The sequence below is a fragment of the Castor canadensis genome, chromosome 10, assembly GCF_047511655.1.
Source record: "Castor canadensis chromosome 10, mCasCan1.hap1v2, whole genome shotgun sequence".
Classification (NCBI taxonomy): Eukaryota; Metazoa; Chordata; class Mammalia; order Rodentia; family Castoridae; genus Castor; species Castor canadensis.
The window spans coordinates 134,482,720-134,507,879 of record NC_133395.1 but is presented as its reverse complement, the minus strand read 5'-3'; the positions used below and the strand labels follow the sequence as shown (position 1 = coordinate 134,507,879).

At 35.9% G+C, this 25,160-nt stretch overlaps 1 protein-coding gene across 10 annotated transcripts in view; it reads right to left on the bottom strand.

Moving 5' to 3' along the window:
- Positions 1-25,160, bottom strand: part of Cntn4 (contactin 4) — a 905,834-nt gene that overhangs the window by 426,821 nt on the left and 453,853 nt on the right. For 9 of the 10 annotated variants that reach the window (XM_074044274.1, XM_074044268.1, XM_074044270.1 and 6 more), the window contains one exon: positions 12,696-12,836. The exons of the other annotated variant lie outside the window; for it this stretch is intronic. In XM_074044274.1, coding sequence (XP_073900375.1) covers positions 12,696-12,836 — 141 coding nt within the window. The remainder of the gene's footprint in view (positions 1-12,695; positions 12,837-25,160) is intronic. 10 annotated transcript variants of the gene reach the window in all.

Below are 25,160 nucleotides of genomic sequence, written 5' to 3'. Positions count from 1 at the left end.
ATATTTGCCCAGCATGGTATTCCATATTTACATTTAGCACAGACACTTTCACCAGTCAATAGACATACAAGTACCTACTGTGTTCCAGGCACTGTGTTAGAACCAGGCATACAGGAATAATAAGACATCAGATTTAACTTCAAAAGAATGAAGATGAATGGATAACAGACATTTGGTTTGAGTGATCAAATTTGAAATTAAAGAAAATACAGTTTTGTGTGTACAAAATCAGGGATATGTATTTAATGAAACAAAACTGCACTGTATATAATGAGATAATTATTTGGAAAATTGTAAAATAGAGGAGTTTTTTTAAAGGGAAAATACATCATTTTAGTTTTAAACTAAACTACCCTAGAAATACGTTTTTTTTAAATCGTTGTGCCTGGTGGGGGTACAATGTGGCATTTACAAAAATTCTTACAATAAATCAAATATATCACCCCCTCTACCATTCTCCTTTACCCCTCCCCCATTCCTGGAATAGTTCCAACAGACACCATTTTTCCATTTGCACACATATGTACACAATAATTTGTAATCTTTGAAGTCCCAAAGATATATTTTCTTTTAAAAAGTACAAAAAGGAAGCACTAAAATTCATGTGTAATTTACAACTTTTAATTAACCTTTAACAGGTAAGTTAGAGAGCTATTCTACTAAACAAACTGCTTTTAAGAGTCACCAATGTTTTGTAGATATAAATAGCTGTTTCACTGCTTGAATTCTATATTAAATCTGTCCTTGTTCATTCCTGTTGCTATAACAAAACACCTGATCCTATGTACTGTATACATGACATAAATTTATTGTTCACATTTATGGATGCTGGGAAGTCTGAAATCAAGCCAACAGCAGGCTTGGAGAGGGTTCAAGTTCTGCTTCTAGGATAATGACTTGAACACTGTGTCCTCACATGGCAGAAGGTAAAGGGGCAATGAGACCAAAGGACTTAAAATAGTTCATTCCCATTCTTGTATAAGGTATTAATCCATTATCATGACTTAATAATTTTCCAAAAGGGCCTACCTTTTAATATCCCCCCAAAGGAATATTTAAATGTGGAGGGAACACATTTAAATGCCAGCAATATCTATCCATACATGAGGCAAATGTATGTAATCTATAAGAAATCCTGGTAGAAAAATCAATGCTTCTAAAGAGTGACTCAATATTTCTTGGTTAAAGTCCTAGGGGGTTTCTTAAATTTCTGTTACTGACTGTTCTACCTCAGGAGATAATAAAAGGAGAGAAAAACCACACTATTTATTGGTTGTAAGTACTATTAGGCATGCTTGATCACCTTCTGAGTAGCTGGGATAACAAACATGAATCAGTGAGCTCATCAACTTTTCTTTCTTTTTTAATGGATCTTTTTCAAAAAGATAAATATTAATAGTGGTCAATTTAAATGGTTCAAGTGAGTGGGCTGGGGCAACTGGGAAAATTATTTCCCTCTGTCTTGAATTTCTTCAACTAATTCACAGCACAAATGTTAATCAGATGTTAACTGAAAAACTATCATTCTTTCACATGGTCGTTAATATGGCTGAAAAACACCTCAAATATCACCATAGTCAAGTTGCCTCAGTTCCCCAGCCAGATTTCATAATAAAGGCCTGCGATTTTGTTGGTAGATCAACTTAAACACTAAAAGTTAAATATCACATCTAAAAATTAGTCTTTCAGTCAAGAGAGAAAAAAAACTCTATTGTGTGCTGTTATGTTACGGAGCAAACTAAATATCATAGAAATGGTCAGGATATGACCTGTGGGAAAAATAACTGAAAAAAGACATTAAAATTTTAAATTATTCTATCACATACATATAGATATAGATATAGATATGAGTTCATAAATTATTATGATACTCATGTACTCAAAGACTAGATTTAATAGGTAATATTTTATAGATTAATTTCTCTTTGTTTGACACAGCACCTAAAATGGACAGATTCAGCTGAGATCTGCTCCATCCCTCTTACCAGCTTTTATCTACAGGAGGCTTCTGAAATTTGTATCTAGCTCATGTGTTTTTACTTTTGCTAGCCATGTACTGATGCATAGCTGCATCTGCTCATGTGTATATACTGCCACGTGTCACAGAATGATGTTTCAGTCCAGGATGGACCACATGTATGATGGCAGTCCCATAAGATAAAAAAGGACATAAAAATTCCTATCTTCTGGTGATGACACAACCATCATAATGCTATAGTACAATGCATCACTCACAGGTGTGTAGTGACACTTGGAGAAACCTACTGCTCTGTCAGTCATATAAAAGAATATGTATAGAATTGTGTACAGTGCACAGTGTTTGACAATGATACACAGCAGTGTTATGGATTATGTATTTATTATACTATACATTTTATTGTTAATTCAGAGTATACTCCTTCTACTTATTAGTTTTGAGTTAATTGTTTCCATTTGTTTTGGAAACAGTGCCTTGCTATATAACACAAGCTAGCCTTGAACTGGTGATCCTACTGTTTCAGCCTCCCAAGTGCTGGGATTATAGCCTTGATCCACCATAGACCTAAAGTTAACTTTTAAATAACACCAGGCAGATCCTGTGGGAGGGATTCTAGAAGAAGGCACTGCTTTCGTAGGGATGATAGCGCCACACATGTTTTTTGCTTCTGAAGACTATCCTGTAAGGGCAAGATATTTAGGTGGATGTTCCTGACTCTGTGTAGGTCCAGGCTAATATGTACGTTTGTGTCTTAGTTTTAACAAAAATCTTAGAAATTAAAAAATATTTAAAAACTTAAGAATAGGAAAAGCTTATAGAATAAGGATATGAAGAAAATATTTTTGTATAGCTATATAGGGTTTGCTTTTAAGCTACATATTATTTAAAAAGTCAAAGTTTAAAAAATTTACATTTATAAAGCCAAAAAGTTATAGTAAGATATGTTAAATTTGTTACTTAAGCAAAAAAACGTTTTATAAATTTAGTGTAGCCTAAGTGTTCAGTAGTTACAAAATCTGTGGTACTGCACAGGAATGAACTTGCCCTTCCCATTCACTCCTTTCCCCCTTACTGCCTCACCCAGAGCAACTTCCAGTCCACACACCCCATGCATGGTAAGTAAATACCCTCCACAGCCATGTCACGTGTACTTTTACTCTACCTTTTCTATATTTGCATATGTTTATATATGTAAGTACTGAGCACTGTTTTACAACTGTCCTCAGTATTCAGGCACAATAATATGCTGCATGTGTTTGTAGCCTCGGAGCAATGACTACCTGGGTGTGCAGGACTACACCATCTAGTTGGTGTAAGTACACTCTACGATACTCGCACAATTATGAAATAATCTAATAAATTTATCAGAACATATTCCCATTGTTAGGCAATGCAAGTCTTTTGGTATTGCTAAGACATAAATACAAAACTTTACATTTTTATATCCTTTCAGAATGCTCTGTCTTCACTTAACATTACATTCTCATTTTTCTCATTGATACAGGTAACTCAAATTCAGCAAATTCATGAGCTAATATTTCACTCTATGAATACACAGATTATTTATTCATTCACCTTACCACAGACAGTAAGGCTGCTCCTACAGCTTGTTGTTGAAATATTGTTTTGGTGGTCATCTTTGTATGTATCTTCTTGCATTGTGCATGCTTTTCTAAGAATATGTATAGAATTATCATTGCAGGATTGCAGGTGGCATTATTTGACCAGTGCATCTGTAACAATTTATACTCATTCCTCATTAATATGACAGTTTTCTGCAGAAACGAAGTTTGAACCAGGCACCAAAACAAAAAGACTTTGGAAGAATATGACAATCACATAGTCTACATAGTTTATGCAATAGACAGAAGCATAATAACAAAGAATCTTAAATGTTTTGAAAACTGGGAGATAAGAAAAAGTGAGAATAAAGCACAAAGACAGTCAGGAGCCTGGGGAGAAAGAACACAGCCTGCATCTATTACTCACAGGTCTGAGATTTGAAGAGTATCTGCTGAGGTCATTACTTTTAAACAATGACAACAACAAGGATGAGGCAAATGAAAAGTGTAGCCTTATTCACTACCTTCTATTTAAATATAAGTGTGTATTAGCTATTTGGAAAAACTTCATGTAAATGTACCATATGTTTTTAAAGATACAGAGCTTCAAAAAAGGAGGGAATCATAGCTATTTTGGAAGTCATCTATGGATCTTTTATTCCCTAGGATGCTGACAGAGAAGCAGTGGTGGGAGAATAGGTGGGTAAATATTTAGTTTGCTTTAAAAACAAAATTAACATCATTTGTTACATAAAAGCAGGAAAAGGACATGGAATTAGTCACAACACAGTAGCCTCTTGGAGCGAGCTGTTTCTCTCGCTCCTTTGTTATTACTGAAACTAACTGGGGCTAACTGGATGGCAATGGGAGATGCAGAAAAGATACAGGATAGACAGACAGACAGAAAATTGGATCAGGTGTATTGGGTGCTTGGGTGGAGGTGCACAACCCTCATTGCTTCTTTTCTCTTTTATTCTCTTTATTTACTCTGCTTCTTTTCTCTATTTTTATTCTTTAAGGCCTTATTCCTTTACAGTTCTTTAAAACCTTGCTTCTAAAGTCTTTCCTTAAAACCTTGCTTTTAAAGTCTTTTTTTCTGTTCTTTAAAGCCTCTGTACTTAGATTCGCTCTGTGCCATGTTTTCTCTTAGCTGTTCTTTAGCATAATCTCTCTTAAAGTCTTTGCTTCCAGACTTGCACTGTCCCATATTCTCTTTAGCTTTCCTTTAGCTTAGCTTTTCTAAAGCCTATGTATAAAGTTCTCAGTGCAGACTTTCTATCAACTCCTCTTTACCAATTCCCCTGTAGCAATTCTCCTTCAGCAATTCTTCCGAAGCCTCCCACATCAAAAAACCCTCCCCTTCCCAAAAGCCCAAAGCAAAAGCCTAAAGCAAAAAGCCTCAAGGTCCTCCTTCAGTGAGTCTTTTATATCCAGTGGTAAACAAGGAGATGGAGCAGTGGTTCTTGGGGAGGGGTGTGACATTGTAACAGGAGAAACCTTCATTCCTGCTTCTCTGAATGTAAGCAACTTCGGAAAAGCAGCTCTTCTGCAGCCAGGGCTGTGCCGATCTCAGCCTACAGATAAACATCTTAGGAAAAGCAGCTGAGCTGCATCTCACCTTGCTTATGTCCAGTCTTCTCATAGGCTTCTCATAGTCTGCTCTCCACAGCCTCCTAAATGGTTTCATTGTCAGAGCTCACTTAAGACCCATTCTTAACTTAGGGGTCAGAATGAGGTTTTTGTTGTTTTGTTGTTTTTAAAGATAAATGAAGTTATATTATTCTCTGCTTGAAACCTTACCCTGTCTTCTTATTGTCAAGGAATCATGATGATGTAAAAGTCTTTCTTGTTCTTCAATGTCCAGCATGAACTGGTCCTTAACAACCTCCCCATCAAGACAGAACCACTTTGTCCCCTCACTGTATGAGTAAAGGGCAAGGACATAGAGCTGGGCATGGTGGTGCATGTTTGTGAGTTTAGCACCCAGGAGGTTGAAGCAGGGGAGTTGAGAGTTCAAGGCCAACCTGAGCTACCTAGTAAGACTCCGCTTCAAAAAAACAAAACAAAATAAAGCAAAAAGTTTGAGGACATGTTTCCTCAATGGGACTGGTGAAGCCCTGTGATCCTCACACTTCCCCTCTGTGCACCTGAAGCTTCCCTACCCCAATTTCCCTGTCTAAAGTGTCTACTTATGTCACTCACTTCCCAATGCTTAAGTTTTCTAGGTAACTATAAATGAAATCTATTTTATTGTTGGTGATTTTTTTCAAATTGTTTAATTCACTTTCTTTAACTAGAATTAAACCTATGAGAACCCAACAACTGTAACCTCAATTTTGTGATAGCATCAGCAGCTGACAAGCTGCTAGTTATGTGCTATGAGCTGAGAAACTGACCTGAAAATCCAAAATTCAAAATGCTTCCAAATCAGAAACACTTTGAGCATTGACACATCATGAGTTAAACATTATGCCACATAAAACTTCATTTCATGAATAAAATTATTAAAAATGTTGCACAAAATTATTTTATCTCTATGCATATGAAAGTTAAATGGGTTTCATGTTTAGACTTGGATCCTATCCCCAAGATATCTCATAATGCATCTGCAAATATTTCCCAAACCGAAAACATCTAAAATATGAAATACTTTTGGTCACAAGTATTTTGGATAAGGGATACTTAACCTGTATAAATAAATGGAATTAATACAGTAACAATGACTATAGTAAGATCATTTCTTTCATTCAATCCATTAGGAACTCTGATAGCTCCACTTTAAAAATGCATCCAAAATCCAATCCTTCTCCTCCCCTCTACTTCTACCACTCTGGTCCAAACCATTTTTATCCTACACAGATTGCCACAACAATTGCCTGGCTATGGTTTTTGTTTCCATCATTGCTGCTTACAGGATGTTCCCCTCAAAGCATCCAAAGAAAGTTTCCACCATTCATAACAGCCCTTTATTTAATACCCTGCAATGTTTTACACTTCACTTAGAAAAAATGCAAAGTCCTTACCTTCCCTATAGGGCCCTGCACAATTGGATACTTTGTTATTTCTGTGATCACTACTTCATACCACTCACTGCACCTCAGACAGACTAGGCTTTCTCTGCTTCTCAAAATCCAGAGCTTCACAGTTACACAAGATAAGTTCTGGAGATTTCCTCTGTAACATAGAGCATATGATCAAAAATACTGAAGTATCTACTTAAAACTTTGCTAAGTGGGTGGATCTGATGTTAATAGCTCTTATCATAGAAGGGGAAAAAAACCCAAAAAAACAAGAAAAAGGGCAGGGGGAGGAATGAAAGGAAACCTTTGGAAGTGATGGATAAATTTATCCCATTCATGGCAGTGACAGTTTCATGGGTGTATCCTTATCTCCAAACACATCTGGTTGCATGTTTTAATTATATATACCATCCCTCAATAAAGTGAGTAAAAAATGACTACTGCATTATGACTCTGTGCCTGCTCTTCTATTTTTTGGAAGACTTCATTTGCATATATCATATATTTTGTTCACCTTTTCCTTTAGTGTTTTCATGTTTACTCTTACTTGAGAAATTTTCCTTTTTAATACCTTCCCTGCTTTATTATTCTTAGTACTTTTCACCACCAGAAGATTATATAGTTGTATTACAGTTAACTGGCAACCCCATTAGAATATAAGATCCATGAGATCAGGGATTTTGCCTACTTTTGCTTTCTGCAGTGTTGCCAAAGTCAAACTGATGCCACACACATAGAAGGAGCTCAAATATATTTATTAAATGAGTTTAAAAACTCTTACTGCAGTGTTGATACATAAAAGTTCAGAGAAGTATCATAGGAAAAGGTATCAAGTTAGGGAATTCCTCCACCCTTTTTTTTTTTTTTTTTAAACCGGTTAGAGTAGTGAAGCTTGGATACATTAGAGATTTACCCGAAGTCACACAGCATGGTGGCCATTAATAATGTCTTGCTGGGCATATAATAGGATTCTGCTTTGTTTTTCTTTAACCATTTGACTTGCTCTAGCAGATGAAATGTGACAGAAATTCTATGTCACTTCCAGCTAAAAATGTAAAGGTTTTGTATGACTTGCCACTTTTTCCTTCCCACTACTGATGGTGCTTGAGGCAGGGAATAGGGAGAAGCTGTCATCAGTGTAGGTCTCTGAATGACCCCTGAACAGTCACCTGCTGAGTCAGCTTGCACAATGAAGTGTGAGTGGAACACATATATAGTGTTGTGACCCTGAAATTCTAGACTGAGTTCTTATTGTAGTGCAATTAGGCCATATTGCATATCCTGACTGACACACATAGCTATTATGTGGAATACACAGGACAAAAATCTACATTTCCTTTCTGTCATTCTGAGCTGTCCTGTGACAGTAGACAGACATTGTAAAACAAGGAATATACAATCCTGTCATGAGCTTTTTTATTCCACTGTAGCTCTCACATGCATGCCATTTCATTTCCAAGGATGGGTCACATGGAGAAAAATCTATAAGCCATATGACATGAAATATGTCATTAATCAAAAACTTCTGAATTTGATATTGAAAAATTACTCTCTTTTACTTACATGTTCAATCTTATTACTTACCTAGTCCATTTCATTCAGACACTTCAATCACTAGAGCACTAGAATTACATTCTGTAGGATTTTATTGTTTCTTTATGGTAAAGATTTGCTTATCTGCTTCTCTCACTACAGAGAAATCTCTATAAACTGGCACTACTATAATGTTATAATGACTTTCCTGCACTGGGAGATCCTAAAGTACATCAATCAAAACCAAAATTCCTTGTAAATTCTCAATAGAAGAAATAAAGTACATTTTGAATTTCATTAGTTCTCTGTTTGGTATATGAGGGAAATCAGCAACTGCTTAATCTGAAAATATCACTCCTCATCAACAATGTTTCTTTCTAGCTGAAAACAAAATTTTTGAAAAATTATTTTTGAGAAGTAAATTGAGAGACATAGAGAAATGGGAATGACTCAAGAATTCCAGACTATATCTTCCTAACAAGCTGTAGTCAAGAGAGTGAGGAAAAAAAATTCCTTCCATATGCATGTTTTTTAAGCTACCTGCGAGTCAAACTTATGAACAGTTCATTTTTTTTTCCTGCCTAAACACGGTAGGAAATTCTGATATGTGCTCACTGGAACCCCATTGACTTAAATTTTACTCTCCCTGAGTTAAGATTTTGGCAAACGGGTGTATTTTCTAAAGAAGGTAACTAGTACTTTGGTTTTCTCAACTGCTTTATGTATTCTTAGCATGCAGCACTTACAGTTATTGGGTTGTCTATGTTATCTGTTCATTAGTATTTTACAAACTAAAACAGAGTTGGGGTAGAATTTCAAAATCAAATTTCTAAATTTTTATCAACTGAAGAAGAGATAGCTCCAAATCTCAATAAAAAAAGATATTTTAGGCCCTTGTTAATAACTTGCTCAAGCTTCAGGCAATATAAAATCTCATCCAATTCAAACCCTATGCTTCTTCCTTTGTTTAATTCCCTCAGGAACTTGATCTCTGCCAGAGAATTGACAAAAATACTCTCTCTAATGCAATAATGAATAATACTGATGTAATTTCCTCCAAGGGATGTTTTTCTATGACTGATTGTTTATCCAGGGATTCTCTGGCATTACAAACTTTTAACCAAGGGAAGTTTGGTGAATGCTACAAATCACTCTATAGTAGAGAGCCAAAATACAGACACTGAGGTAAGCAAAGTTGAGAGTAGTTAGATGGCCTGTCTGAGGATAACACCACACGTGGGGTTTCTCATTCACCATCATCTTTGTGGTCCCAAAGATGGTTTTGTTTAAAAAAGCAAAAATGATGAAGAAAAGGGCTTCAGAATAAAAGATCCATAAACTTGAGTCCTCTGGGAAATAAATCCTTAAGAATTAGTGATAGCAAAGTGTATTGTGGTCAGCAGCTCAGATTCTGGATTCAGACCTCTTAATTTTCAATTCTTTCTATACCATTTAACAGCTGTGGGACCTTGAGAAGTCATTTAAACTCTGTAAGTCTCAATTTGATCGTCCTTAAAATTGTGACAACGGTATCTATAACTAGCAATACTGCCAAGGCCCTCACAAGTGAATACCCCTCATCTATGAAATGGGCAAAAGATATTTTCCCAATCTTATATTCAGGGTGACTTAGGGATTTTTAGAAGTATCATTTTTATTGATCTATGATACCTATATCAAGGAAAAATAATTTTACAACAGATTTTCAACTATAAAGCCAGTCTCTAAGTCCACTTTAAAACAAGATTGCTACCACTGGGCCCTGTGAACATAGGATTTCTGGAGCCAGTACTAGCTGACTGTTTTTGAAAATTAAAATGGGATTTATATGCAAAGAACTTTGAACAATGCTGGGTACATGCTACATACTCAATAAATGCCAGTTATTATTGATAATATATGCTATTATATAGAGGCAAGTCTATTTTTCTTATATAAAAAATGATTTTTCAAGAAAAAAGAATTTTTTTTGTCCCCCTTGAAAGTGTCCTTTCAATAAGAAAATTTGTTATCATTAGTAACAGCTTCAGGAAAACTGTTCAGCTATGAAACCAAGAGCATGGCTTGTTATTCCCCCATTCATGGACCTATGCTGGGACAACATTTATATAAATGTCATGTCTGTAGATGCACAAATGAATATATATCAACTAATTGCCTGATTTGTAGGACCTTAGCTGTGGGTAACTATTTCTACTTATTTTCCTTCAGTTTCTAACTTCACTAAATTTCTATTATAGTTTTGAATTATGGAATAAAAAAGATACACACATAAAATCAAGGAAGAGTCCTGGCTTCAACACCATTCAAACACCATATCAAAAACATACGTGTGAGCTGTGTGTTGATAGCTTATTCCTGTAATCCTAGCTACTTGGGAGGCTAAGATCAGAAGGACTGTGGTTCAAGGCCAGCTTGGGTTAACAGTTTAGAAGACCCTATCTTAACCAATAGCTGGCCATGGTGGCATGCTCCTGTCATCCCAAGCTACACAGGTTGTTCAGGAAGATTGTGATTCCAGGCCAGTCCAGGAAAAAAAATTCATGAGATCCCCACAGCCTGTGTGTGGGGGTGTGCTAGCACAGCCCAGCTAAGGTGATCAAGGTTCCAACTGGTCAAGGCAAAAAGTAAGCACCTACACTCAAAATAACAAGAGCAGAAAGTGCTGGATGTATGGCTCAAGAGGGAGAGTGTCTGCCTAGCAAGCATGAAGCCCTCGCCCCATATATGTGAATGTATTCAATTCTAAACAGAAGCATCAAATTGAAATGAGTTCCTAGAAATTCCAGTGCTTGGTGATTAGAATATTGAGAGGCAAAGATAATTTGCTTTTTCTTCTCTATTCTCTCTAAAGCCTTTTCTCTCTTAAAACAAGCCAGAGACTTTTTGTGCAATGAGGGTAAGAGGATTCATAGTATGTGCTTGTACTTTGCAATACCACTGCAGCTTACGGAGTGTGGAACTTCTCAGGTCTCCTAACACTGCCAACTGGGCTCTGTGACAGGACTAACAAGGCTGTTTGGTGACACAGCAAGTAAAAATTAAAATCAGAGAAGCAATCACATTTGATACTGGGAATCACTAAAGGAAGTCAGAAGAGAGGCAATAAGATGCTGCCAGGTTTGAAGCACCTGCTGAATTTCGAGTGTGCTGCAGCCTCAACACAGCCCGGGAAGGAAAGGCAGTAAAAGAGAATTACAAAAATCAATTCTTGAGGCAACCAGAGCACGAATAACAAATCTCAACAGCTGCCTAGTTACAAACTGATGGATGCAAAAAAGTTCATTAGATAAGTGAAGAGGAGAAGAAAAACTACTGTTAAAAAGAAGGCTCTTCAGGCATGTTTGTTTCAGAAGTACTTCTTCACACATTTCAGTCATAGGATGGGAACAAACAGAGGCTGTCTTAAGGGTGTGGTGACTGCTGTCAAGTCATTCACCCAAACCTCAGGCTTAACAAAGCTGGATTTATTCCTGACCGCTTACTGAATACATGTGCTTCTCCACACTGGGGATTGTTCACGTGAGGCCTGTCCTCATGTGACTTGGCTCTTTGCTGGGTACACAACACTTCTTCTCAGATGCCATCTTTTGTGCCTTCAGGCTGCTGATTCTTTTTTGCACCTTCCTTGGGAACAGCTGGGCTGCAGTCACCAGATGCAGCATGCGGCTAGAACTCCATACTGAAGTTTACCAGAATTATGACTCATGAGCCCTGTGTCAGGGCAGAAATGTCTTAGCATTTTAAGTAGATTTCTTTAAATCTCTCTCAGTGAGGGTATGCCAAAGACCATTTCACTCTCCTAAGACTTCATAATATGCTGAACCCATAAGGCATATTCCAAATTTACAAGGGGCATTCTGTCTTCTTTTGGAATCTAATGTTTGGACCTTATTAAATCCTAATAGAGTACTGACTTCATGGTAATTTTCAATAGTCTCTGAAATCTCAGCTATGGAACTGGTAAGGAAAGGACTGGTAGAGTAGTAGTTGCTACAGAAGAGTGGAGACTATAAATGCTATGGAAAGGAATAACTGCAAGATTATCTTCCAAAGCCTGTGCAAACAGTTCGGGTGACATCATCCTCTATCATCCTCTCACTGTGAAGGGACTTAGCTTCCTAATGTCAACAATTTCTGAGCTTCTCTATCCAATTTGTGGAAACCAGAGAAAGAAATATGAATATCATGAAATTATTTTACTTAATTTTAATGGTGGCCTGGGCACTGTACTTAAAGGTATGGTTGGCAATCAGGTAAGTGGTCAATTTACTGCAGAGTCTAAATTCAATTCTTTAAGCACACTTAGCACATGTCCTTTATTGTATTAAAATTACATCTATGAGATGGCCTTACAACTTACACTTTCCACAGTATTGAACAGGGACAAAGAGTGTGGGTTTTTAAGAGTCAAATTGCCTAGATTCAAACCCTGCTTCCACTAACAAAAATTAATTAGAACAAATTATGGAGCATCCCAAAATTCTTAGTTTATCTCAAAAATAAGCATAGAAAAAGATCTACCTCCTAGGGATGATGCAGAGGTTAAATGAATACGCAGAAAAATGAATACAATTATAAATACAATTATATATACTGTACCTGTGTATGTGTGTAGACACACAGATATGTAAACGTACGTGGCTTGATCCTTCGCTATTGCCAGAGTAAAGTGTTCAGTAGACAATTGTTTTTTGGTATTTCTAAACTTCAGAGTATTACTGACAACAATGTTATCTTTGCCTAAGTGAAAACACAGAAAAAAATCTGTGGGAATATCCATGTCAATTTTACTAGTAGGTTAAAGTTAAATAAATATACTCAATGCATCAACTATAATTGGTTTAATAAATTAATTTATGTGTAAATTGATGTTTGTAGGAATTAGCTTTAATTCAACATGCTCCTCTCGCCTGCTTCTCTCCAAAGAATACGAACATCAATTGTTTTAAGGTCTATTTTTAACATGTAATCTTATCTACAGTCAAATCACAGGATCCTTAAAAACAGTACCAATAAGTTTAACATGAATAGGAGCACATGTGTTTATTTTCAGCTTTTCATTGTAAAGGCACATACCACAGAGCTATTTTTTATTCACAAAGTTTAGATTTTTGAGAATGATGTCATCTTATAAACTCCTAGAAAGGGAAAACCATGGCAGCTTCATTTGTTTTACCTAGTATTACTGCAATGCCACCCACACATGACAGATGATGATAAATCACTCTCATGGCGATTACAATGACTCTTCCACTAAATGATGACACTGTCTAACAGGTGACCAGCTTTGAGAAAATGTTTTATCTGTCTGCTTTGGGATCATGTCAACCTACTGTTATAGTTTAAATAAGCAGGACGGTCTGAAAATAATCCTGGGACTCGCTCTGTGTGACATGGACAACATGACAAGAATTAGGGTCTTCCTTATCTTTATGCAGTGGAAGGGGCTTTACTCATGCTCAGTCATCATGCAACCAGGCTCCTCCCCGCCAATGCATGGGACTTTCTATAATATCCCATAGGGCCTGAGGTCTCCAGGTGCTGGGAGCTGCTATTCCAGAATTTCTACAAGTAAGCTTCCTGTGACATTTTGTACATCATGTACTAACATAGTACGTGTTGTGGGAGAGGGACCTTTGACAGGTTCACAGACCCACGTTGCAGGCCCAATGAAGGGTAGACCTTGGGTGGGATACAGACGATTATGGGACCTCTCACTGTTCTGCACTTTGTTAAATCTTGTCCTATGCAGGTTTCCCAATAAAGCCCATTCTCTATAGCCCACAATGTGGGGTATGGCGGAATTTCTTCTACAATGCATGAGACATACAGACTTAGATGGGACTTAACTAGTATGGCAAACATGGATAGTATCATCTTTAAAATGACAAAAATCAGGCTAGGTATGGTGGCTTATGCCTAAAATCCTAGGTACTTTGGGGGCAGAAATTGGGAGAATCACAATTTGAGGACAGTCTGGGCAAACAGTTAGCTATAAGCCATCTCAACCAATAAATGCTGGTGTGGTGGTGCATACCCGTCACCTTGGCTATGAAGGGAGTGTAAATAGGAGCATCACAGTCCAGACAAGCCCAAGCACAAATATGAGGTCCTATTAAAAAAGCTAACAAAAACAAATAGGAATGAGAACATGGAAAGTGGTAGAGCACCTGCCTACCAAGTGCAAGGCCCTGAGTTCAAATGCCAGTGCCTCCAAAAAATAAAATGACAAAAAACCCAAAATGTATTGGCATTTACTATAACAAAAAGAATGCATTGGATATACTTAGTAAATTGTGTAATACTGACCAATATTTTGAAGGAGTTAATAAAAATGTGCCAATAAAATGTTAATAAGTTCAGAGTATATTGCTACTATCAAGGGATGCACTCTTCTCATTAATGAACAACTCTTACCATATTTGGATTGCTGTATTTCACCTGGCTAAAGGCTGGTCTCATATTCAAGGTGAAAGAAACTGTGGCTAATGAGATAAATACCACTTCTATAAAAAGGCTATGACTTTTCCAATTATGGTAAATATGTAATTACTTCTACTAGTAGATTTGGGCTAGGGGCGAAATCAGCAAAACTTATCACATTTGTTGAAAACGAGTAAGAAAAAATATTCTAAATGTAAACAGATAAACATGCACAATTCCACAGATATACACACACTTCTGACATAATAAGAAAGAATTCTCTCAGATTCATCTTCTTACATCCCGGTCAACCACATTCCACAGGGGCAACAATCCTCTCCTGGAGAATCTATTTACAAAATCAAAGGAGTTGATGTTTCCTGGTATCAATGGATAGGTATGTACTTAATGTGCAGACCTGGCCTCAAAGGATCTTTATTAGTAATGTTTATAATTGTCAAAAGAAACATTTCTCAGGAACCCTGCTCAGCATTATTTTAAGAAAACACAGTTCTCCAATAAAGTGACAGACTAAGGGCCAAAAATATTGTAAGCAGAATGATCATTATGTTCCCAAAATAGTCTTCTGCTTGTGAAATTTACCTTAAATACATGTCAACTGGCAGCCCAACTGTCATGCCACTCTGAAATAAGTCAAGGTCCTCAAGGTGATATATATTTTTGAAATACACAAATGCAGAGCCTGTCTGCAAACACCTACCTTTTGTAAAAAGCAATGCAAGTCTTATGAGGGTACAATATTTACAGAAGTATAATACTTCATATAAGTACAAATCTAACTGTTTGGAACAGCCTGGAACATCACAGGAAATAAAGTACATGAGCTCATGAGGTGGTGATGATAATAGTGACATAGTCTTCTCTTTCTCTTCCTATGATTAATTCTTTATCAGACACTTTTAACCATTGGCAAAACTCTTGCAATCATTCAATCCAGAAGCAGAAGAAACAAATCCATCCACCCAGATACTCTCTTCCCTAAAGTATTTTCAACATGTTTAAGGCTGGACTATGACTCTTGCATTTTTATTTGTTACACAGGAGAGATCTCAAAGCACCTATCTACCTGGTTGGGAAGATTAATGGAGGTTTACTCCTTAAGTAGAGGTCTTGTCATATATTGGGTGCAAAATAAATAAATAATAGTTATTGTGGCTGGATACTTGAATTCATGTGACATTTCCCTGCTATGTCATATACTAATTAGTATTATTCTTCTTGCTATCTGTCAGCGAACAACCACTAAAATATAAAAATGGAATCAACAGAGTAGGGAAATTATATTGTGCTCGGTGCATAAAATAGATATTTAGAAAAATGGATAGACCAAACATCTGTTACCTTTTTATCTGTGTGTGTTAAAAATGTGCAGATAAATACAGGATGTGAGTTCAAAGAACGCTGGGTAGGTACTTTACATGATATAGTCAAGCAGGACCCGGAAAGGAGAGAAACTCACTGAAATTCTCACGAGACTCGCATGCCGACCATTTCCTCAATGCACAGTTAGTGCATTATAACCCTTTATTAAAATATAATAAATACGAGAATAAGTGCAAACAAAGTACCCATTTTGTTGCATATGAAATGTATTTCCTAACATCTGTGTGAGAATTTCTAAGACTCTGAAAACCTTTAAAGCTTCTTTGCTACAAAGTCATGCACAGACCATACCGGAGAATGGTTACACCAATATTCCCTTTAGTTTTAGCAAACTTAAAATACGTATTTTGAATTATATTTATATTTTCCTAACTTTCTTTCTTTCCTTAGGCAGCACTGGGGTTTAAACTAAGGGCTGTGGATCCTTGAACTCAGGGCTTTACTACTTGAAACACAACCCTTACCCTTTTCCTCAGTTTTCAGATAGAGTCTTATACTTTTTACCATGTGCTTCCCATGTAGCTGAGATTTCAAGCATGTATTTTATGATCCCTAGCCTGTTTGTTGAGATGGGTTCTTGTTAACTATTTTCCCAGGCTGGCCTAGAACTGTGATCTGTGAAATCTCCACATGTTGAGTAACTGGGACACAGGAATGAGCCACCGTGCCCAGTCAAACTTTTTCTTTATAAGAAATGATGTAAGTCCTTCAGTGATAGGTAAAACAAAGGTCTCTAAGACATTCACATTTCCTTGTCTATCCATGTCATATTAATCATCCTGACACAAAGCCAGCACAGCAAAAAGTCAAGTCCAGGTGCAAAACCTTCAGTGACTGATTCTCAGTCTACAAAAGAAAGATCGGATAGACACCTGGCATCCAACACTCACTCTTCGTCACTTCTTTTACATGATAGCCAAGTTGGGATCTTATTATTCTGTGTTTGTGTCTTAGAAGTGTTTACCTCATTCTCTTTGCTCAGTCTCAGAAGGCTCTTTTTTTTTTTTAAACTGTTACATGGCTACTTGTTTTTTAAAGGTCAGCTGCCACAGTACCACCTCACACAATTTCCCTGACACTCCTAGCTGTGTGGAAAGTAGCAGAGCACTTGATTTGTATCTCCTTAAGAGTCCTTGTCAGCTGATAATTCAACTAATTGTTCATTTATTCAGAACAGTTACTGGTCATCTGGACAGTGCCATGAAATATGATTGTGGAGATGTGGCAATGAACTCTCAAAGGGAGACCTCACACGTTCTCTCTTTACTTGCAGCTTGAGACTAGATGGGAAGATCCACAAATGACCGACTGTACAATGAGGTAAGAGCAGTTAGCATTCATAAATTTTAAGCAGTATGGTGATGGTCTAGGGGGTATGTTTAATTTTATTTTTTAAATTGATATATAAAGTTATATGTATTTATTATAACATGATATTTTCAACTATATATATATACTGAAATTTTAATCTAGAAGATTAATATATTCATTTCCTCACAAAGCTATTTTGTGTTGAGAACACTTGGATTTTTCAAGAGTGCAATGTATCGTCATTAACTAGAGTTTCCATGCTATGGTTACTAGAAGCTAGGATAGTCGCATGTGTGTGCGAGACGCTCTTTTGGAGGGGTCATGAGAAATCTTGTGACATATTCATTATTTTGATTGTGGCCATGAGCTCACAGTTGTATACAAATTTGTGAGCAGAATTTATGGGCATCTACATAAAGCATACACTTTAATTTTTACATTTATTGTATGATGATTATACCTCAATTAACTTTTTTAAAAAGAAGACAATGGTAGGGTGCCAACTTAGTTTTATCAGAAAGTGGTTCTCTTATTGAGAAGCATTTAAACACAAACTCAACAGTCAAAGCCAGTGACACAAAACTAAGGGTGAGAGGAGAGATCAATGAAGACTGGGTGGGTACAGGTAAGAAGGCCCTGAGTCAGGAAAAAGGCAGATTTTAATAATCAAAAGCTGGATTTTCTAGTGAGCTAGGAACATAGTTGGATGAGATAAGATTGGAAAAAGAATGGAAGGTATCATAGGCCATGAAAATACCTCTAAGTTTTATTCCCTATGTGATAATAAGCCACTTCAAGTCAAGGAGAAAAGTGATATGATAGATTTATGTCTTTAAATGATCCCTTTGGTAACATGCGAACTGGATTAGAAATGGAGAAGGGTGGAAAAAGACTGAGGATGAGGAGGAGACCAGTTAGAGTTTTTCCTTATCATCTAAGTAAAAAGTGTGATGATTTGTCCTTATATGGAAGCAAACAAAAGAAAGAAAAGTAGATTGTGCTAATTTAAAATTATGTCTTAATAATCTTTGACCTTCTCCCTTCTAAAAGATGGAACTTAAATACTTCCCTTGGGGATGAGTAGAATATGGTCACTCATTTATCATAAGTAGAATATTGTGGAAATGGACATTGTGACACCTGCAATAAGGCAACGTGGTTTTCTCCTGCTTTCCCTCTGGATTATTTGTTCTGGGAGGGAAAGACATGGGACATGACATGAAGACACTCAAGCAGCCATATTGGAACCCTGTGTGGTTAGGAGCAGATGCTTCCCACTACAGTCATCTTGGACAGTCTCCATATATGTGATGGAGCCAACTTGAAAGTGGATGCTTCTGCCTCTGTCAAGCCTTTAGTCACTGTAGTCCCATGTGATGCCTGACTGAAACTTTATGAGGGGATCTTGAGTCAGAACCATTATCTAGGCTGCTCCCAAATTCCTGATTTGAGAACTGTGTGTGAGATTTAAGAAAATTATTACTGTTTTATGAAGGGAAAAAAGGCTGAGAATCATCTTGTATTCCTCTAATGCTTCCATAACACAGATATTCCATATTTGAACAATAGATGTTTTTATGATAATAACAGTGCATAGCTAAAACCTGAAACAAGACTCTGCTTCAGTAGATCAATGAACAAAAAGACACTCTAAGAGAACATTAAAAATAATATGCTGAAACCAAGGAACTCACAAGTCATGTGTTTAAGAGCCAACTGGGCTCCCTAAGACCTTAAGAATGGTTTCCCTGTTAAATTTCTCACTACTACTGCCACAAGTGCTCAGCTCTCTGTCAAAACACAATGTGCTTAAAGGGGAACTAGTCATAACACCATTATACACCAGGCTGTTTTTTTCCAGGACTCCAATTCAGACTTGTATCTTGCCTCTTTAAGTAATTCACATGATATTCTGGATGAGGAGAGGTAAAGAGAGGTAGGTAATAATTTGGTCTATAGTCTTACTGTTGAGAAAACTTTTAAAAACCATTATATTGAAATCATAAAGACAATAATATTTTTATATTTCTTGCCCCAAAATGCTTTATAACAAATTTCATTTAATTTTTATAGTGAAAATGATAATAAAGTTTATTAGGAAAGAAATCTAGTATAACAGGATGAAAGTGGAGACAAATGGGAAAAAGGGGAAGAAACAGTTCCTGCTCCCCATGCAGGAAATGAGATTAAAGAATCAAAATGGCAGTCCTCATCTTTAGTCTTATACTTTTTGAGCAGAATACATGTGTTCATTAAGATAATGGATCTGGGTGGTTAACCAGGAGGAGTCATCCAGGTCTACCAAAATCACAGGGACAAGAGGGTTGCTCTAGGACTTCCTTTTGCTAGACTTGCCCTTCAGTCATTTTGCCTTGCAACTTGTTAACATCTCAAAGAGGAAGGCAATACAGATAGCCTTTTAAGTCTCCTTGTTTTTATAACTTCGCATCCAAAATGAGATGGGAGGTGGTGCCCATAAGCTCCTGCTTTTTAGTTTTTACTTTCTAGTTTCAATCTCTAAGTCTGGCCCTTTAAAAATGTATGTTAAAATAATAATTTTCCTGTCTTCTCATCTATCCTGCCTCATCCATCCTCATGGCTAACTGCCACCTAACATTCCCCACTGAAGTTCTAGAGACTCTAACATCTTGTGGCTACAGCAAGTTCTAGTAAGTCTTTCACTGTTTCCTGCTGGTATATAACACCGGAAGTAAAAAAAAATCAACAATATTTGCAAATATAACAAATAATGAAGGAATAAAAAGTGACCATGTATAAAAATATGATTCAGATGAATCATTATTGCCAGGGTATATCTGATATGTTGGGGCATTACAACATCCATATTTAAGAATGACAGTTATCTCCTTTTTATGTTAGCTTTTTCCAAAATGAGGGAGACATAACACTGGCCTGTGAGATAATTTTTAGATAATAGGGTGACAAGTATTAAATGATACTGACTTACTTCAGAATAAGCCACTTCTTTAATTAATTATTTTTGAGTTCTTGTGAATAAATAAAAAAGAAAATCTCACACGTCTTTAAAATCTCACTAATATTTTACAGTCTTATTTTTGTGGAGAAAATACCAGGGTTCAGAGTCAGAGTGTTCTGAGGACAAGATAGGCTATAATATATTTGCTTACATAGTATTTCTTTTTTGGACTTTTAAATAATATAAAGCTATTGATATTGCTATGATAAAGTACCTCTAGGTTAAAAGTGATGGCATCAATAAAAAATTGAACTGATTAATAATAGAGGGGGATCACATAATGGATGAAAATAGATGGTGATCAAATTTTGGAAAACAGTGGCTTAGAAGGCTCACATGGACACAATTCTATTATTTTACTTGTATAGAAACTCAATCCCTTCATGGTAGACTGATTTGCTTTGAGTAATAAAGCTGGAAGGTAGCAAATATGGGTGTAGCCTCTCTTATAATAAGAAAGAAAATGGCAAAGACCAAAGTTGAATAGTAATTTCTTTTTTCTTCCCATCAATGAAACATTATTCAGCCAAAAAAAAAAAAAAAAAAAAAAAGGAAATGAAATGTTGATACATGTTTTGACATGGATGGTCCATAAAAGCATTATGGAAAGTAAAAGAAGCCATTCACAAAAGATCACATATCATATAATTTCATAGATATGAACTGCTCAGAATAGGAAAGTCTTCAGATACAGAAAGTAGATGAGTAGTTACTTAGGACTGAGGGGGTTGGGAAAATGGGGAATGGCTGCTAATGTACAATGGGTTTCATTGGGGAGGATAAAAATCTAAAATTAGATTGTGGTAATGACTGCACAGCTTTGTAAATATGCCAACAAACATTTAATAGTATCTATTGAATAGATAAAATTAGGGTGGGTAAATGATAGCTCAAGATAGCTGTTAAAGCTATGATAAATTTTATACTTATAAATTTGATGTTTGAAAATTATAAATTCTTGTTTTATGTCAAATCATATTATTGAAGTTCATTCAAAGTTTTCTTTGCACTAATACATAACCATAGAAAATGTTTTCAGTGATTTATTTTTTTGTTTCTATTAGTAAATATTAATTGTAAAAAATAATGGGTTTCATCATGACATTTTCATAAATGTATATAATATATTTCGATCACTCCCCATTACCCTTACTGATCCCTTTCCTCTTCTTAAATAGTGATACTCTCCATCACTGAACAAAACTTGTATTTATTGACTTTTTGATACATTTTGTGAATTTGATATTGCTTATATAATAAAAAAATTCACAATTACAAAATGTAATTGATAAACTCTTTTCCTTTCTCTCATCTTAAATGTAACAATAGAGCAAGGAGCTGGAACCATAAGGGAAATAAGTATAAGTAATCTAGAGCATCAGTTTCAAACTTGGCTATATCTAGTTATATAGATATATTAAAATCTAAGTTTGTATGTAAATATCACAGTAATGGGGAGAACATTCTTAAAAAGGTGTCCAAGAATGCTGTTGAGGAGAAAAAAAAATGAGGGAATTTTGTTTCTCTTGATAATTTCTATTTCTCAAAGAACACTCAAGTGGAAGTCATAGATTCCTGTCTTATCAGTATTTCATAACATCTGAACAAAATTCTACAGAGACTTATCCATCAGGTTCTAGTAAAAATGGTTGACCCTGAGAAACATTAATGCATTTTTATTATTTACTCTTTTGGTCAGAGAAGATGGAAATGTAGTTTGGTTTTGCTTCGTTCTTTGAATTATCATAATTCCCATGGTGGGTATGGGTATTGATATTTTTTCTATGTGCAAGACTTGGTTAGAGTCTTACTTCACCCTCTCCCTTAAAGAAGCACAGAAAAGAGTGTATATACCATATATGAACATATTAGTCTAGTGAATTTTAAACAAATGTATTAAAACTTTATTCATTTCAACTCAGAGGGAGGTGAACAGTTGGAGTTTGAAGGTGTGTTTAAAGACAATTTCATTAGCTTTAAATCTGTATTCTAAGCTAAGATATAATTAGACCCAGAAAGCAAAGGAGGGAAGGAAGGAGGGAGAAAGAACATAACAGAGTAGGTCAGAGGGAGAGATAATGAATATTACTGCAGGGGGTGGAGAGAAAAACAAGGTAACAATTCAAAGGGAAATAAAATGTTCAGAATTGGGGGAGGAATGTCTCCTTGGAGAGAAGGCAGAAATAACAGACTGTTGTTACATACAAGAAACAAAGCAATTTAGGGATAGTTTAATCTGTTTTTCTCTATTATAAGGTAGGAAATCACTAACTAGGGAGGAAGTAGATAAGGGCAAAGGTGAATAGGTGCTTAGAAGGGGACAGAGAGGTTGAATTGATGAAACCTACAGGGTTGCTGGAAAAGGAACAGTAAAGTGACATTACTCTTGACAAGGACAAAGTACATAAAAGATATCTGGTACTGTGAAGCTATACTTGCAAATTACCTCCAGCCACTTAATCTCATTTAGTTGCTCCATCTCTAATACAGAGGTGACAATATTTACCATAGTAAGGCTGCTCTGAGTCTAATATAAATGTATGTTTTTTTTTTAGGTAACTAGTAAAGAAGGAAGAGGACAGAAATGACTACTATTACCATCATGGGTACTGAAAAGGTTGCCTAGGACTTGAAGTCATGTTTTGATACTAAAAAATGTGAAAAATTAGGTAAAAAATCTTTATAGTTAATGATAAACTAGTAGATGGGTGACACAGTATTTGCCTCCATTTCTAAGATAATCTTAACTCAAATGCTAACAGATTATCTAATAGACTGGGTAAAATGTTTACATACATTTTGTGTGTGTGTGTGTGTGTGTACAGGTAGTTTATATGTATATATGTATGTATATGTATATATGTATATATATGTATATATGTGTATATATGTATATATGTGTATATATATTTGTATATTTGTATATATGTATATATATGTATATATGTATACATATATGTATATATGTATATATATGTATATATGTATACATGTATATGTGTATATATGTATATATATGTATATGTGTGTATATATATATGTATATGGATACAAAGACAAAAAGACACAGAAGATCATGGATCGCTGCCATAGCCATAAGCCAGGAAAGGGCAAGGCAGCATTCTATCCAGAGTCCGGGAAGCATGGGCTTTGTGGACATCTTGATTTCAGACTTCTAGCTTCAAGAACTACCAGACAATACATTTCTGTGGTTTTAGGCCATGTCGTTGGTGGTAATCTGTGATGGCAGACATATGATGGTGAGATTTTGGTGACATAGTTTGTGCTGGTTACATTCAGGTATTCATGAATGTAACCAGCCTCGTTTCTGTGCAATTTAAAAACCTCTAGAAGGGTCTTCTTCTGTGACATTTTACAAACTGTTTTAGAATTGAAAACAAGTCTTAATTCAGATCTGAAGAAGTAAGCCCTCTCCCTCAGAGTCAATTGTTTCCAAAATAAAAAATGTGATCTTCCTTAAGGGAAAGTATTCTTGATTACTCTGAGAAAACACAGAGCAATCTGGGAATCCACTAGGGTATTTGCAAAATATGAAAACTTATTTCTTTTACCTTTCTAAGCACAGAATGCATACCTAATAACATGTATATTATTGTTTACTAAAATGATAGGTAATTTTATTCTACTTGCAGACTCAGGGGATAATTTTCTTTTGTTTTCTATTATCTGAATATTCTGCAACATATTTCTGTTTCCATTTAAAATTAAAGAATAGCATCTTTTCAGCATTTATTTCATCATAAAATTGATAGAGGATCCTGGCCAATATCACACCAGTTGGTGATTCTAGATAGTGAACAAGGCTGCTTTGAAAGATTTCATTCTATGAACACTCAGGATAATCTTCAACAGTAAAAGAATTTTATATCATTACCTATTTAATAAGGTGCTCTGAAAGCCAGACTTACTCAAATAAAAAGTTAAATATATACCCTGGGCAAAAGAAAAGCACAGGTTATGATCCATAAAGCCTACGTTCCACTTTTGCCATGGATGCACATCACATAAACTTGAGTGGGCTACTTACCCCTCAGATTCTTATATGTAAATTGGGATAATGACAATTTCTACTTCACAGGAGGACAAAGTATGGTTCTCAACTTCTGAGCATCACAATCTCCTGGAGGTCTTATTAAACACCAAGGATCTTACTGCAGAGATTCTCATTTGGCCCAGTCATGGTGGCACAATTCCTGTAATCCCAAGCACTTGTGTTGCAAGTTTGAGGTCAGCCTCGGCTACATAGCAACTTTGAGTCCAGCCTGGGTGTTTTATGAGGCCCTGTCTCAAACAAACAAGTAAACAAATATCCCCCAAACCAAATAAACAGCAAAAACAAAGAGATTTTCATTCTGTAGGACTAGGCTGCGGTCTGAGAATTTCTAATTAATGTAAATTACCAGGTGATTTTAGTGCTACTGGTCCACGACTACATTTAAGAACTAAATGTCATAGTATTTTGTAAAATGGTAGGCTCCATGAGGACAGGTACTGTATTTCAATAGACATAGCATGCCAGTTCAAATGCTTCTTTGGATTTGTTCCAGCTCTGTTTTCTTAGATAGGTCATGTAACCCCTCATCTATGAAATGAGGATAATGACTCTCTCAGAGGGTTGTTGTGAGGTTAAATGGGATGGAGCACTCACCATCCCATCTGGATCTGGCACAGAAATGCCCAATAAACTTTTACTGTTACTGTTAGGATTGAAGTTGTCTCTAACATCTAATAGCCTTCTTAAGCAGTCTGCTTAGCAAAGAGTTTATAGACTAACAATTACTAAAAAAATTCAGGGCAATATGAGGTTAGGGTAGAGCCATATCCTCATCTAATACAGTTATTAATAGATGTGAAATTTAGGAGTGAAATAGAACTGAGGGTCATGATACAGAGGAATTCAATATAGC